This window comes from Sphaerodactylus townsendi, linkage group LG01 (assembly GCF_021028975.2).
Source record: "Sphaerodactylus townsendi isolate TG3544 linkage group LG01, MPM_Stown_v2.3, whole genome shotgun sequence".
Lineage (NCBI taxonomy): Eukaryota > Metazoa > Chordata > Lepidosauria > Squamata > Sphaerodactylidae > Sphaerodactylus > Sphaerodactylus townsendi.
In genome coordinates, this window is record NC_059425.1 from 142999257 (window position 1) to 143014120 (window position 14864).

The window sequence follows — 14864 nt, forward strand, 5'->3', positions numbered from 1 at the left end:
ATCATTAAAATACATAAATCAATAAAAACAGTAGCAGCGATACAACCCACTCACAATTTGGCAGATGGTGTCCAGTTCTAACACTGGGAGGGGACCGGCAGACAGCCGAAGAAAAACAGATGGTACATGGGCATCAGGAAGGGACGGCAGATCAGCAGCTCCCCCCCCCAAAGCCCAGTGGAACAGCTTAGTTTTGCAGGCCCTGCGGAACTCCCCAAGGTCCCTCAGGGCCCTAACAGCTGGAGAAAGAGTGTTCCACCAGGCAGGGGCCAGGGCCGTAAAAGCCCTGGCCAAGGCTAGCCGCATCATAGAGGGGTGGGGGACCACCAACAAATTCGCCTCCGCTGAATGGAGTGATCGAGTCAGGACATTATTGATGTGTCTGTGTCTCTCCAGTGTACTGAACTGCAAAGTAGATGCTGGGGAAGGAGCAAGCAGTTCTTACATACAAGCTGAGCTCCAAGTGAGACGGACTACAGAAAGTGTCATCCATCTGCAGGCTTGGATGTAAACTTTGGTGGACGAATTCTATGTGCCAAACTGATAGCCTCAGAAAGAAAACACTATGTCATGCTGTCTGGAGGAAAACTTTGCAAAACAACAACAACAGATCTGGAAAAGGAAGAACATCAGTCTTAAGGCAAAAGACTTGCCCTCAATCTGATTGGTGTGTGTGCATGAGTGCAAAGTGCCCATCAAATCACAGCCGACTTATGGTGACCCCAAAGGCTTTCAAGGCAAGAGAAGAACAGAGGTGGTTTGCCATTGCCTGCTTCTGCATAGCAACCCTGGACGTCCCTGGTGGTCTCCCATCAATGGGCTAACCAGGGCTGAATGTACTTATCTTACGAGATCTGACAAGACTTAGCTAGCCTGGGCCATCCAGGTCAATGTCATGAATAAGTACCATCCAGTAAAATTAAAATACTTTCTATGGGAATCTGATCTAGCAGATATGAAAATGGTTTACGTCTGAGAGGACAAAGATTAATTCTTAGCTACTTTACAATTAGATCAGAGTACCGCGGTAAGCATTGTGGCATAGACTAAGCAAATGAGGTGGGCACATTTATAATAGAACTACAGCAAAGCTCCTGCATATTTTTGACTGTTCAGTCATGTCTTCCAAGTCTCATGTATACAGAGAAAGACCTTGGTGTTTGATACAGCATGACAACTTAAAATTTATATCTGCAACATTCTCAATATTAATAATAATAAGAAGAGTTTGGATTTATATCCCCCCTTTCTCTCCTGCAGGAGACTCAAAGGGAGCTTACAATCTCCTTGCCCTTCCCCCTCACAACAAACACCCTGTGAGGTAGGTGGGAGCTGAGAGAGGAAGTTCAGAAGAACTGTGACTAGCCCAAGGTCACCCAGCTGGCGTGTGTGGGAGTGTACAGGCGAATCTGAATTCCCCAGATAAGCCTCCACAGCTCAGGCGGCAGAGCTGGGAATCAAACCCGGTTCCTCCAGATTAGATACATGAGCTCTTAACCTCCCACGCCACTGCTGCTCCTATTGCCTATTAATTTTATTACATTATCATGACCATAATAATCCTGATAAGTCTGATTAAAAACAAACAGCCCAATCCAGAACTGTCATGTTGATGGAGATGGAGCTGCTCCGGCATCACCCTGCCCACTCCAGAGGGTTTTCCCGCAGTGTGGGAAACCCAAAAAGTCTTTTTTTTTAACCTTACCTTTAACTCCCTCATGGGGGAATCGAAGATACACTGCAAAAATTGCAGCGTATGTCCAGGTCCTGCTTCGATGGCGCAAGGGGGCTAAACTAGTGGTGGAAGCCTCCACCAGCACAAGCCAGCACTGCTTCCAAAAAGGGATCTCCCCCCGCCCCCAATTGGGCTGCCCATCTACTAAAACAGGCTGAAAAATCGTAAGGTAAGCAGCAAATCTGAAAAAAAAACTACCATAATTTTAGAGTATTTATTGTTCCTTATTTTTTTTTCTGTTTCACTCTGCTGTAGACTACTACAAGAATACTTAGGCTTGGTGAGACATAAAATACTGGAAACAAATAAATAAATAAATAAATAAATTCCAGATATATGCAGGGGAGAGCTGTTGCATCTGTATCTAGTTTTTGAGTTTAAAAACATAACACAAACCTGACATAATCCAGGTTAAGGAAAATAGGTTTCTTCCTTAGTCATACTCAAACGATGACTTGCAGGCCAAAGAACCTTTACAGTTCGGCATATTCCTGGCATTCTTCCCAAGTGTTTCTTCCCCAGCTGGTTTGAAAGCTGTGCAAGTGCTGAGTAGCCATTTCCACGTCTACCTCTCCATATACCATCATCTCCATTTTAGATCACAAAGGGCAAGATGTTATAAATCACAGAGATAACACATCAACTCACATCTCTTCCGGGAATGCCGTCTGTTCCTTTCTCTCCTTGGTCTCCTTTTTCACCCTAGATTTTAAAAGTTGCTTTTAAATTCTTGGAAAAAAACATTTCTAAGTAGAGAACCATTTTGGGGGAGGAGAACTGTGAATGGCCATTTCAATATGAAGCATATCTACACAGAGACAGTAAGCTTTGTTTTCCACCCGGCATAATCTAACTTGGAGAAAAACTGGGAGTGGAGGATGCGCAGCACCTTGATTCAATGAATACAAAAGATTTTATTTAGGCTACAGATGTCACACATGGCAGCCAGAACTAAGCAAGGAAATACTCAGATAAAGCTCCATTTGTCAGAGTTGATTACAAAGGAAATCTCAGGCATAAAATAATAATAACATCAATGTTCGCTTTCTATCAGCTGTGAAATTCTTCTGACAATTTCTCGAAAATCTCAACAGCTTCTGCCCAGAGACCAAAAGACTGTGATCTGTCTGCTAGAGTACTACAAACCCAAACTGGTAAAAGACTGGAAGTGAACAAAGGTTTAATATTCACAGAATCAATGAATGCAACTGTATGTATATATAGTTTAAAAAAGACTTTCCAAAAGACTTCAACAAATTCACATTGAAAATTAGCAGTGAAGTAAGAAGTCCAAATTGAACACACTGGAGAATAGCCGATAGGCCTAGAGCAGGGGTCTGCAACTTGAGGCTCTCCAGATGTTCATGGACTACAATTCCCACCAGCCCCTGCCAGCATGGCCAATTGTGCATGCTGGCAGGGGCTGATGGGAATTGTAGTCCATGAACATCTGGAGAGCCGCAGGTTGCAGACCCCTGGCCTAGAGAAAAATGCTGTGCCCCTTTAATAGAGGTTTAATTTATAGAAAAGGCCAGCTGATACTTTTCATGACATGGAGGTAAACAGCATCCCACTAAGTCTCTATTAAAAGGAAAGGGCTTTTTTTTCTCCAGGGAGTTGGCAACCCTGTGGAAAACAAAGAACGTTTCTGGGCATTAGCAATAGAGCAACCATTGCTCTACAAAACCAAGGGCTAACAAGAGGGAGTGCATAATAATTAATTAAAACAAAATATATGGTTCACTAAACAGTCAGTCACTAATGAGTATACATCAACAATGGTCCTTTCCTCACAAATGTTTTCAAAACCCCATTTGTCCACACTTACCCCCTTGAAAATGTTTCCTGGCTGCCATTTTGTGGTTGTTCTGTTGTTTTTTAAACTTCTTAGATTCATAGCTACAAAGCTTCAAAACCTCATGCTGTGATTCTTTAGGGTCAAATAAATAAAAAACACTGACGGAAATACTATGCGAGATGGCCGGTGCAAGCTCAGCAAATGGCACCAACAAGAAAGTCCAGGGATTATGAGAAATGTTTTAAACCAATTGCACAGCAAGTGAAAACATTTTTTTCTAGGGAACGGAATGCAAAAAAAATTTTCTCTAGGGAACTGCATGCAAATAAAATGTTTTCAAGCAGGAAATAAAATATTTTGGGCTAAAAACTTTATAGAACTCCATGGAGGAAACATTTTATTTCCATCTGATAATGTTTTGTTTGTGTTATGTGGAAAGGGCCAATGTTTGTCTTGTATTTTTAAACAATCATGTTCAAAATAGGAATCCTCAGTCTTTAAACTGTTAAATAAAATTAAATCCTTAAATAGTCAAAATTGGCACAGGCTAGACAAGACAGCAGCATGGAGATAGGATAATTTGCAATGGATGAAGAAAACACTTACCCGCCACATTTACTTTTTTTGTTTTGCTGAGAATTACCCCCCACACACACACACACACACCAGCAACTGTTCTCTTTCTGTTTTTTTAACTGAATGTGTAGCAGAGATTCCTTCTATGTGTGTGTGCGTGCATATGAAAAAAGCAGCCAGTGAAGGAGTCCAGTAGAAAACAATGCATTTGGAAAGCATTAAGTGCCCTCTTCCTTGTCACTTCTCTCATTCAAATTTCCTCCCTAGGATTTTTAGTAGCCAAGAAAAGGGATTTTGGCTTTTATTACACACATTCTCACTATTAAAGCAGATCTTGAGATTCATCACTTGCACTGTACAATCGCCCTGTGAATAGCAGCAGTACATCTAGCAAGCCAATTTTAAATTATTCCTGGCACATTCACTGTTCTATAATGGTTGACCAAAAAGTGGTGACTAAGCAAAAACACATACCTATGAAGAATATTATGCATTATTAATTGGCCGCATTGTTGATTATTGCTGTTCTTCAGTGGGGGCATTCCCATGTATAAACAGGAAGCCTCTATCTCTTACTGAGAGTTTGGTTTCTCCCAGCTGCAAGTCTGAATCAGAAATCTGACTGCCACAGAAGTGACCCCCCCCCCCCCCCCCGGTAATGCCACAGACATTCTACAGGGATGTTTTATATGAAAGGTAATACACAACTTGATTTTTAAGTAGATCACAAGAAGAATCTACCCCCAAATGTCCTGGGATTTGCCCGCCAAGAGTTGGCAACCCACAACAACCATGGCTGAGGATGATCCCAGCCTTCCTCCCTTCCACAATCTACAAGCTAACCCTCCACTGGCTTACTCTGAAGTAAACCTTTCAAGATCCACGTACAAGGCTTTCCCCATGCACTCCTGCCCTCCTTGGCAATGCAGAAGCAAACAATTCCCACCCACCCCCGCCTCCCCATCAAACAGCCCTGAAGAGTGCAACATTGCAGGGCTGCAGGTAATAACTCCTTTAAAAGCTGATATCGTATTTCTCACTTGGACTCAGCAAGGCTGCCATTCGCCAGGAAAGCCCCATGGAGCTCAGCGGGGTTCCTGGGGGGGTGTCTGCAACCCAAGGTGGCGTTGCTGGGGTCCCCCATGTGATCCCGCACCCCAAGAAGGACCCGGGGGAGGAGGAAATGAGGCCATTCAAAGAAGGGTCGACCCCATGCCCCCCATTCAAGGGGGGGGACTGAGGTTAGGATTGCGCTGAGAATCTGCGCTCCTGCCACTCCCTCCCGTTTCCCGCCTTTTGCCGCTCAGCTGTTCAAGAGTATCCACCAGTGGTGCTCCACCCCCGCCCCGCGCCATCATCACCATCATCAGCCAACCAGGCAGCTGGGACAGGGAAGTCGGAAGTGGCTTGGGTTAGCCAACTTGGGCTGTGCCTCTCTAGGAACAGGGACTCTTTCCCATTAACCATTAGGGGGATTCTCCGAAGGAGGCTGAGAGGACCCAAGCCACGCAGAGCCGCAGTGCAAGGACAAAAGAGCCACATGTGGCTCTGGAGCAGCGGGTTGCAGACCCTGACCTAATCTATTTCTGACATTCCCTCACTCCTTTTAAAATCCTAGGCCTCTTGTATTCTCTGTGTGCTTGCGTTTTTGCTGCTAATGAAAATTGTTAAACTTTATTTTCTGATTCCTGTGGATTTCTTGTGGAAACCCACCCCCAGTGGAAAAGATCCATGATTATCCACTACCGGAAAACAAGGTCTGTCCTGCTAATTCCCCATACTAAAAGGGACATACCCTACTATTTTGGGTAACACTATGCACTAAAGTCTAGCAAAACTGAGACAGAGCTGTGACACAATTTACACATTTATTGACCAGGATCAGGCACAGAGTTCTGAAAACAAAGCTGAAGAATGGGGTTGCAGTTTACAGTGCCTTAAGGCAAGGTATGACAAGTGTCTTGGCAGTTGCAAAGCTAAGATGCACACTGAGACCATCTTTTCGATTCAGTAGGGTAGGGGTAGGGAACCTGCGGCTCTCCAGATGTTCAGGAACTACAATTCCCATCAGCCCCTACCAGCATGACCAATTGGCCATGCTGACAGAGGCTGATGGGAATTGTAGTTCCTGAACATCTGGAGAGCCGCAGGTTCCCTACCCCTGCAGTAGGGGGTTGGCATTACACTGTAAAGGGAATAAATCTTGGCCTCTACACCTACCAGAAGGCCTGCAAAGAATCCAGAGACATAAGGACAGTGATGAATACTGCCACAGCAGTAGCTGTACACCGCCCAGAGCCCTTCGGGGATGGGGCGGTATAAAAATCCAATAAAATAAATAAATAAATAAACAAGTATGTCCCACAGTTGTGCATACGGTGGTCCTGCTGTTCCGCCAGCACCCTCTCCCCACTGGGGGTAAGATGTGCCTCTTGGGAGACATGTACCCATGAAGCCAGTACTCACCCATCCTTTGTAAATAGTTGAAGTTATGTCTCCCCTCTGCATGGTGAGCTGGGACTACCCCATTGGCCCTGATGTTATAAAGTAATATGGACCATTAGTGTGTGGCCAGCAAAGACACATTATACGGCAGAGTAGCTGGAAGTTATCTAGGTCTGTGGTCATCTCCCCATGTCCTTCGCTTGTGGCAATAGTTACAGTGGCATGTCATTACCCTGACCATGTGGTGCAATGCTGGCAGAGATATCTGCAAATGGATCGACACTGTACATACATAGTGACAACGGATTTTGTGGGAGAGGATTTCTGAGGCAATGAAGGTAGGCAGAGTGACATACAGGAACAGTGTCAGCATTCAGAGCTTGGGGCAAGGCCTACCCTCTTATGCTTTCCTGCATGGATGACCAATCCTTGCATCCCTAATTGACAGAGTGGATGAATCCCTTTGGTATTGGTGTTCTGAGATAGAATATCATAACAGTGAGCATAATGGTTTTGACATGGGCAACCATGTTAGTTGTTTCTTCCCTTGGCTGTTTTGGCAAAATGACCTTTCCTTGGAGCTCCCATCACTAAAGTCCCATGGAGCCTGTTCTGTGTGTACCCAACAAGAGACCAGAGAGATACATCCCCATTATTCATATTCCATCATCTAGCTGGGGTTTATACAGCACTTAGGAGAGATGTGATTCACTGCCAGATCAGCATCTGAAGGTACACCAGGGCTTGGGGGAATGGTCAGAATTGTGGAGGACAGTTGTCTTTTCCCTCAGAATTTTTAAAGCTACATCAGGTTATCACCAGTGTAATGTTGCCCTGATGCTATGCCAGGAACAAGATTGATGTTGAGAAGGATTCAGATGCCATCCCATCACCAGTCTGCCCTCCATACTGCTCATTTCCTAAGCAAGATGATGGCTTAGCTGTAGCACTACTAATACTAGCATAGATCTCTAGCTAACCACTGTATCTCTGAGACACACTAGTGTAGGTTGCTGAGGCAGGCTTTATGGTGGTTTTCTAGTCTAGAATGAGTTTAATTCAAGGAGGTCAGTGTACCAAGAATCTTTCTTAGCTCTTCCTGTTGTTTCTGTGGAACAGAGTTTACAGTTCACAGGGAAACATAGGCCCTTTCTGCACAGCAAATTTAGACTGGGTTGCAGTCAGGATACAAGAGCCCAGTGAAGCTCCGGGCTGTTCGCATGGCTGGCTATCCAGTGGACATCAGCCGAGGCACGTGCCTTTGCATGGAGGCACTTTTAAAAATTTACCACCCTCTGATGTGCAGCCACACATGCTCCCCCAGAGCCTTGCTGGGGCCAGCAATGCCTGCGTGGCTCCATAGATGGGAGCCGGGAGGGAAACAAAAAAAAGCCCAGCTGCATAATGTGCCTTGAAGCCACGGCCGTTCACTGTTCGCTGGCTTGCCACCCACTGCTTCCGCCCCTCCTCAACCTCCATCTGCGGTGTCCCTGGCCACCGCTGATGGAGGTTGAGGGGGGAGGCGGGGTAGAAGCAGCGGGTGGCAAGCTGTGCACCAGCTGACTGCGGAGGGCTCCCTCTTTCTTGGCAGTTTGCAACCAGACGAGCCCTTCTGCGCTGGCGCCCCCTCCTCCTCTGCAGAAAACCTGCTCCGGGCACCCTGGCCATTCCCCACTTACCTGGATGCTGGCCCCTCACCCGCTAACAGCAGGCTGCTACCCCCACACCTCTATCAGAGGCCAGCCTCCTTTCAGCCACTCGGAGCTCCTCTCCCCAAAGTTGGTCCCACATGTTGGGCTGGGCAGCCAGGCCCCCCGGGGGGAAGGCAGAAATGCCCACATTGTGGGGTCATATGTCCCCACGAGCGCTCTGCCCCAGGGTTGGCAGTGGTTGGATTCACCAGTTAACAACTGGTTCAGTGAACTAAAGGAAAGATTAGGAAAAGGTTCTGCCAAACTGGTCAGAATCCCACCTTTGGACCTAAGTGAAATATAATGGCACAGAGTCCATCTTCCAAAACAATCATTTTCTCCAGAGAACTGATCTCTGTGGTCTGGAGATCAGCTGTAGTTCCAGATTTTTAGCCACCAAGTAGGGGTTGGCCACCTTATGAATGCTAGGTGAAAACTATTGTTCATAAACCAGAGGCCAGCCAGTGGCAGCAATGTGCTGAAGGATTGAAAAGAAGGAAAGGAAGGCATAAAGGAAAAACAGAGATCAAAGAGTAATGAAACAAGCTTCACAAGCCCTATATTTTCAATGAATGCAGTGCATTCTTCTTCCCTTGAAGTCTTTATTATTTCCTTAACTCTGCAAACAAAACCATCCTGGTCTTTTTCCTTACCACAGCTCACATTTCTAAGAGCAGAGTGCCTTTATTCCAGTATTACCATCAAATAGTTCCAATAATTGCTGGATCAAACAAGTAAGCCTACTCATAGAAATTCCTTTTATGATTTGGGGTGGCTTTATTTCTGTGTTGAATGGGTTGCCAGATTTATTCAGTATGAACAGAATTCGAGGCTTTATGAGACCAGTGCACAACCAGCAACAAACGGGTTTTTAAAACGGTTCAAAACTGCAAGCTCTTCTCAGGGCAAAAAGTCTTGTTTGTCATGAACAATGAGCTACATTGGTTGAGCCCTCAAACCAGCTGCTCTGATCAGATACACTGTGGGAATTATATCTAAGAAATGTTCACTTTAGACCACATAGAATCATAGAGTTGGAAGGGCCTATAAAGACCATCTAGTTCAACCCCCTCCTTAATGCTGGATCAACCTACAGCAGGGGTGTTGAACTCATTTGTTATGAGGGCTGGATATGACATAAATGTGACTTAATCAGGCCAGGCCTGCCTCAGCTGCCCCTAGAAAAGCACTAGGAGGATGCCTGAACTGGTGAGCCAGCAGCAGGTTGGTGTGGCTCCCTTGAGGGGTCTTATCAGGCCCACGAGTCTGCCTCAGCTGGCTTGTGGGTCAGATAAGACCCCTCAATGTGCCAAATGAAGCCCCTGGGCTACATGTGTAACACCCCAGAACATCCCAGACAAGTGTTTGTCCAGCCACTGCTGAAAGACTGCCAGTGAGGGAAACCTTACCACCTCCATAGGCAACTGATTCCACTGTTGTACAACTCTTACTGTAATTCTTTTTCCTAATATCCAGTTGGAACCTTTTGCTCTGTAATTTATACCCATTATTGCAAGTTTTATCCTGTGCTGCCAACAGAAACAGCTCCCTGTCCTCTTCTAAGTGACAGTCCTTCAAATATTTAATGAGAGCAATCATGTCCCCCCCTCAGACTAAACATTCCCTCAGCCTTTCCTCATAAAGCTTCCCCAGACCCCTGATCATCCTTGTTGCTCTATTCTGTCCACATCCTTTTTTGAAGTGAGGCTGTAATCCAGAACTGTACATAATACTCCAGCCGAGGCCTGACCAATGATGTGACTAAATACTGGAAACAGAATTAAATTTGACTGGTACTATTATATGATAGCTTCACTGTGACTCGAGCTTACAATTTATTACACTATGCTGATGCAAAATGTCTGGACTAAGTACTGGCAGAACAGTGACATGACCATTTTGCTGTTTTGTGAACTTCATACATATTCTCAATGTCCTGTTAGTGATATGAATGTAATGGGCCTGAAAGGGATAATGGTTGCTATTGTGCACGTGTGTGTATGTGTGTGTGCGTGCGTGCGTGCGCATGCACAAGCTGGGGCAGAAATGGGTGATACAAGCAAGGATACATTTCCAGTATTTCCTTATTTGAATATTCTTAAGATAACAATATTTGTTATGCAGTCGGATACCACTGGGACCTTAAATCAACGGGGAAAATTTAAAAACAGATTTTACAAGCACCTGTCTTTGCTCTGACCAGCAGATGAGCCTTGTGGCATTTAAGGTCACTTCCAGGCCTAAATTCTATAATTAGCTTTGTATTTTCATGGTTGCCAGTTTGCAGCTCTCTATAAATTGAATCCAGATCACAGTAATGCTCAGTCATTTCCCATTTCCCCCCCAGATGTTTGAATTTAGAAAGCTGGAACACTGAGCAGAAGACACAGGCCTTTCGGCCTTTGTTCTGGTTTGCACACAGAGATCTGGTATGAAGGCTATCCGGCTTTGAGGCATTCTCTAGTTGCATTCGTGCTGACTGAGCCAGAGTGCTTCCAGGATTGCTGGAGGCATTTGCTAATGCTATTGCATTAAATCTGGGGGTCGGGGAGGCAGAACATGAAATAAGCAGAACAAAAATAAAGGGGAAAGCAGACATCTGCATAAACAGACATCTCTTCCCTCCTCACAGAGTCACCATGCAACTCTAATCTCTTTTCCTTGAGCAGTAGAATATCAGGATGGGCAATATGTTCTGTCTCCTCGCTCGGGAACTGAAATATTGGAGAGGGGGCTATGATATCCAGAGGGATGATGTGTCAGAACTGGCCCTGATGAGTAGCAGTCAGAGAAGAGAAATGAAAGTTTAAAGTGCCCTTATCACTCAAGTCAATATTTAATCATATTTGAAGTCTGATTTCTGATTGATGTTTTCTCAGCAGGTTCACTTTGGAGATCTTACAAGAGAAAAGAAACCAGCCAATGCCCTTTTCTTTTTCAAGGTAAGTGGAGACCCAATCTTTTCCTGTCAATGGTTGACAAATGGCATTCCTTCCACAGAATGCATTTTTAAGACATCAATGTTTTCTAAAGCTGGGGTAGACTGCTGCTATTGTTATTTAGACACTAGCAGATGCTGGGCAGTGATTCCAACGGTGTGTCAAATGTGTGATGAACTGCAGTGCGTGTAGTATAAAGTCTGACTTCCCCAAGCTCCTGCCCCAGAATGTGTTTGCAGAAACGCTATGGTGGATTTCGCACAGCACAAATATTATGTCTTTAGGACGTTTTAAATAGCGTTTTGGGGAAGAACCTTGCACAGGTCCCTTCCCAAAATAACTTAAGTCTGTTATATTCCTCTCAACCTGGTTTTTTCAAAAATCACTAAACGAGTGATCTTTTTGCAAAATCCCAGATTGAAGCTGCGCCTGCGCAAACACCACAGGCAGGAGGTGCTTAATTTTTTTCTACTAGCAGCTGATCCCCCCCCCCTTTACTTTTGTTTCTGCTGCCCTCCACTATGTCAGGAAGATTCTGCCCACCTGTCACTGTACAAGTCCCCCAAGCAGGTTTTCTCCTGATGGCAGTGAGTATGACTGCCATTTCAGATCTATAGTAACACATTCATTATTGTCCAGCCATTGCAGGGAAGTCTCTTTCTCTCTCTTTTTTATTTTGTGCATTGAACATGCAAAGCTATGCAGGTGTAGCCAATTGGGTTGAGGGAAAATGGGCATGGCTGCGAGTGTTCATTTCAGTATGTCTTTGCATTTATACACGCGTTGAATTTTTTTAAAAAAAGAGAAGCATTTTCGTGCATAGGCATGAAAACAACCTGAATTGTTTTCATGCGTTCAAATCGCTTCCTGAATGTGTAAATGGCACATATATGAATGAAAGAAAGGAACAAGGGTTCATTTATAATGATTGCAACTCATTAAAAATATGCTGTGTGGAATCCACTATGCTATCTCTGACTCTCACTAAAAATTTTCTCCTGTGTTATTTCATTTACTTTTTGATGCCATCTTTTCTCCATGAAATGCAAGCCAGCGTGTGTGACTTTCTCCTCCAGAGACACCATTTTGATATTGGCTTTCCTTGACTGCGACACTGGGGCAAAGGTCAGCCAGTGAGTGATAAGGCAACAGAAGCGTACCGGGGTAAAGGGCACCCGGAGACAAATTGTCTCCAGGACGCCCCCCGGCTCTGCCCCCCTTCCCCCTAGCTCCACCCCCTGATTCCCCCAGGCTCCACCCCCACTGCCCTCAACCCCACCCATGTCACCATGGACATGGGCAAGGTCTAGGGTGCCCACCTCCCCCACCCCACAGACTCCCCCTGCCTGCTGGCCCAGCCGGCAGCCTGCAGTCTCTTCTGATCTCCCCTCCAGGCAGGCCAGAAGAGACTGCAATCCCAGCCTTGGAGACCTTCTTTTATAAGCACTGAGGCCAGGGGGTGGGGCTTGGGGAGCAGGAAGTCCCACCCCTTCCTGCTCCCCAAGCCCCACCCCCTGGCCTCAGTGCTTATAAAAGAAGGTCTCCGAGGCTGGGACTGCAGTCTCTTCTGGCCTGTCCGGAGTGGAAGTCAGAAGAGACTGCAGGCTGCCGGCTGGGAGCCCAGCTGGCAGGGGGGGAAGGAAGGGAGGGGGGAGTCCAGGGTGGGGTTGAGGGCGTTCCTGCTGCCTCGTTGTTTTCCGTGCCTTGGACGGGGTCAAGACACATGAAAACAACGAGGCAGCAGGACTTCCTGGTCACGTGGGGGGCCAATTTTGCGCCCCCCATGTGACCAGAAGAGTGGCATCCGGGAATAAGGGTTACCCCTTGTCCCTAGGCATATACGCCACTGTAAGGCAGTGAAAGTATTTTAGACTTGGCTTGCCACAGTCTAAGACCAATATTCTGTCCACTGCTGCCAGTCACACTATATAACAATCAGCCTGCACAGGGGATTACTTGGACTGGTTTAGACATCCATGTAAGCAATTGAGAGGAGCAAAATTGCATGAACAAGTATCACTATGGAACATCAATTGCTCAACAAAAGTGAAATGGGGTCATTTATCACTCAGGCCTGTTTATGCAGTTGGTTTGCATTGCCAAGGTCAACTGATTTCACGTGTCACCAAGGTGAGGCCTTTTGCAACTGGATAACAAATGATGTATGTTTGAGTGTGGCTGAAAGCAAATTGTACATTTTAAACAATTGTGCAGCAAAACAAAGATACCAGCAAGTCCATTACAAAACCAAACCTTTCCCCTGGTTTAGTTTGCAAAACTCCATGAAAGCACACATGCAAAGTTGTGTTGGCAAGAATGCAAAGTTACTCCCAACAACTGTTAAGACTACACAGATGTATGTATTATCTGGTATGCTGTACTACATTCTTTTCAAGCAAATAAATTCTTGTAATTAAATACCTTTTTGATAAACCATTTTCTAAGACTAGAATCCTTGGGAGACACTCTCATTGAACACAGTGGTCTCTACTTAAGTAGTCATGCATAAGATTAAGTTGATGTTAGAATTTTTACAATTTGAAATTCATTTTTAACTGCACATGTCCATTTTGAATTAATGTATCCTCTTCTCTCTAGCATCACATATAACAAATGTATGAATAATTTTATTATGGCCACAAGGCCAGCAAAAAGAAAACAAAAGCAGATTCAATTTATACATATGTTCAAAAATCCATAATGTAATACCCATACCCAAAAGAAGCATCAACTTACAACCTATACTCAGAAATGTCCAGAGCTACCTGAGAGCTAAGGAGTTAATGCTGGTTTTCCTTTCATATTTTGTTTCAATTTTCATTTATGTGCACTATTATTAAACACTGAAAAATCAATAGTGCGTTTTAAAACAGACACACTAACGGCCTAGTTTTTATTGCGAAGACTTCATTGATTTTAAATAGGTTAGATTATCCACCCGCCGCCCTCGATAGAGTATTTGATCTTGGATATGAGCTGCTGCAAGTTGAAATCAATCCCTGCCGTCTGATAAAAACTTAAAACTTGTTTTTATAATTCTCAGAACAAAAATGAAGTGTTGCAAGTACATTCATGTACTCCCATTTTCCAGATATATATTGATCATCAAATAATAATTTGTATGCTCTGCTAACTCTACTCTCATTTGATATAAGAAGGATGTTTTTCCATCCATTCTCCTCTATGTTATCTGCAGAACAGTGTTTTACCATGAGTTTCACATTGACTAGCCTACTCCATGGCAATGTGCTTCAGTCTTTCATATGGTGGCATATGGCAGTTGCAAGAGCATCATCTCCTACAGTGTGCTGAGGGTGTCCTGCTTCATGCTGTGGTCCTTGACCTGTAAAATTTCACAGGATACATCTTGTCCCCCTTTACTTTTAGCATATAAGTGGCACCACCAGGAGAGGTGATCTAAAGATCTGCGCTTCATTGTCGTCAGTATATAAACAAAATACACTCCTCTCTATCTCTCATTCCCACACCATTCTAGAAGGCAAAGAAAGTTCTGAATCAGCATCTGAGAACAGTGAAAATTGATGGAGATTAAAATAACTGAAACAACTCAGTCAACCCCAAGATAGTCATAGTCGGAAACATGACTGATCTAGGAATAGATGTTGTGCCTTTTTTGAATGGGATTTGCAATATACTTGAAAATACAGGTACACGGTTTG

General features: G+C 44.7%; 1 protein-coding gene across 1 annotated transcript in view; it reads right to left on the reverse strand.

The window, feature by feature from the left end:
* Nucleotides 1-14864, reverse strand: part of COL19A1 (collagen type XIX alpha 1 chain) — a 248436-nt gene that overhangs the window by 125085 nt on the left and 108487 nt on the right. Inside the window, exon 14 of the mRNA XM_048496321.1 lies at nt 2384-2437. Within this exon, the coding sequence (XP_048352278.1) occupies nt 2384-2437 (54 nt within the window). The remainder of the gene's footprint in view (nt 1-2383; nt 2438-14864) is intronic.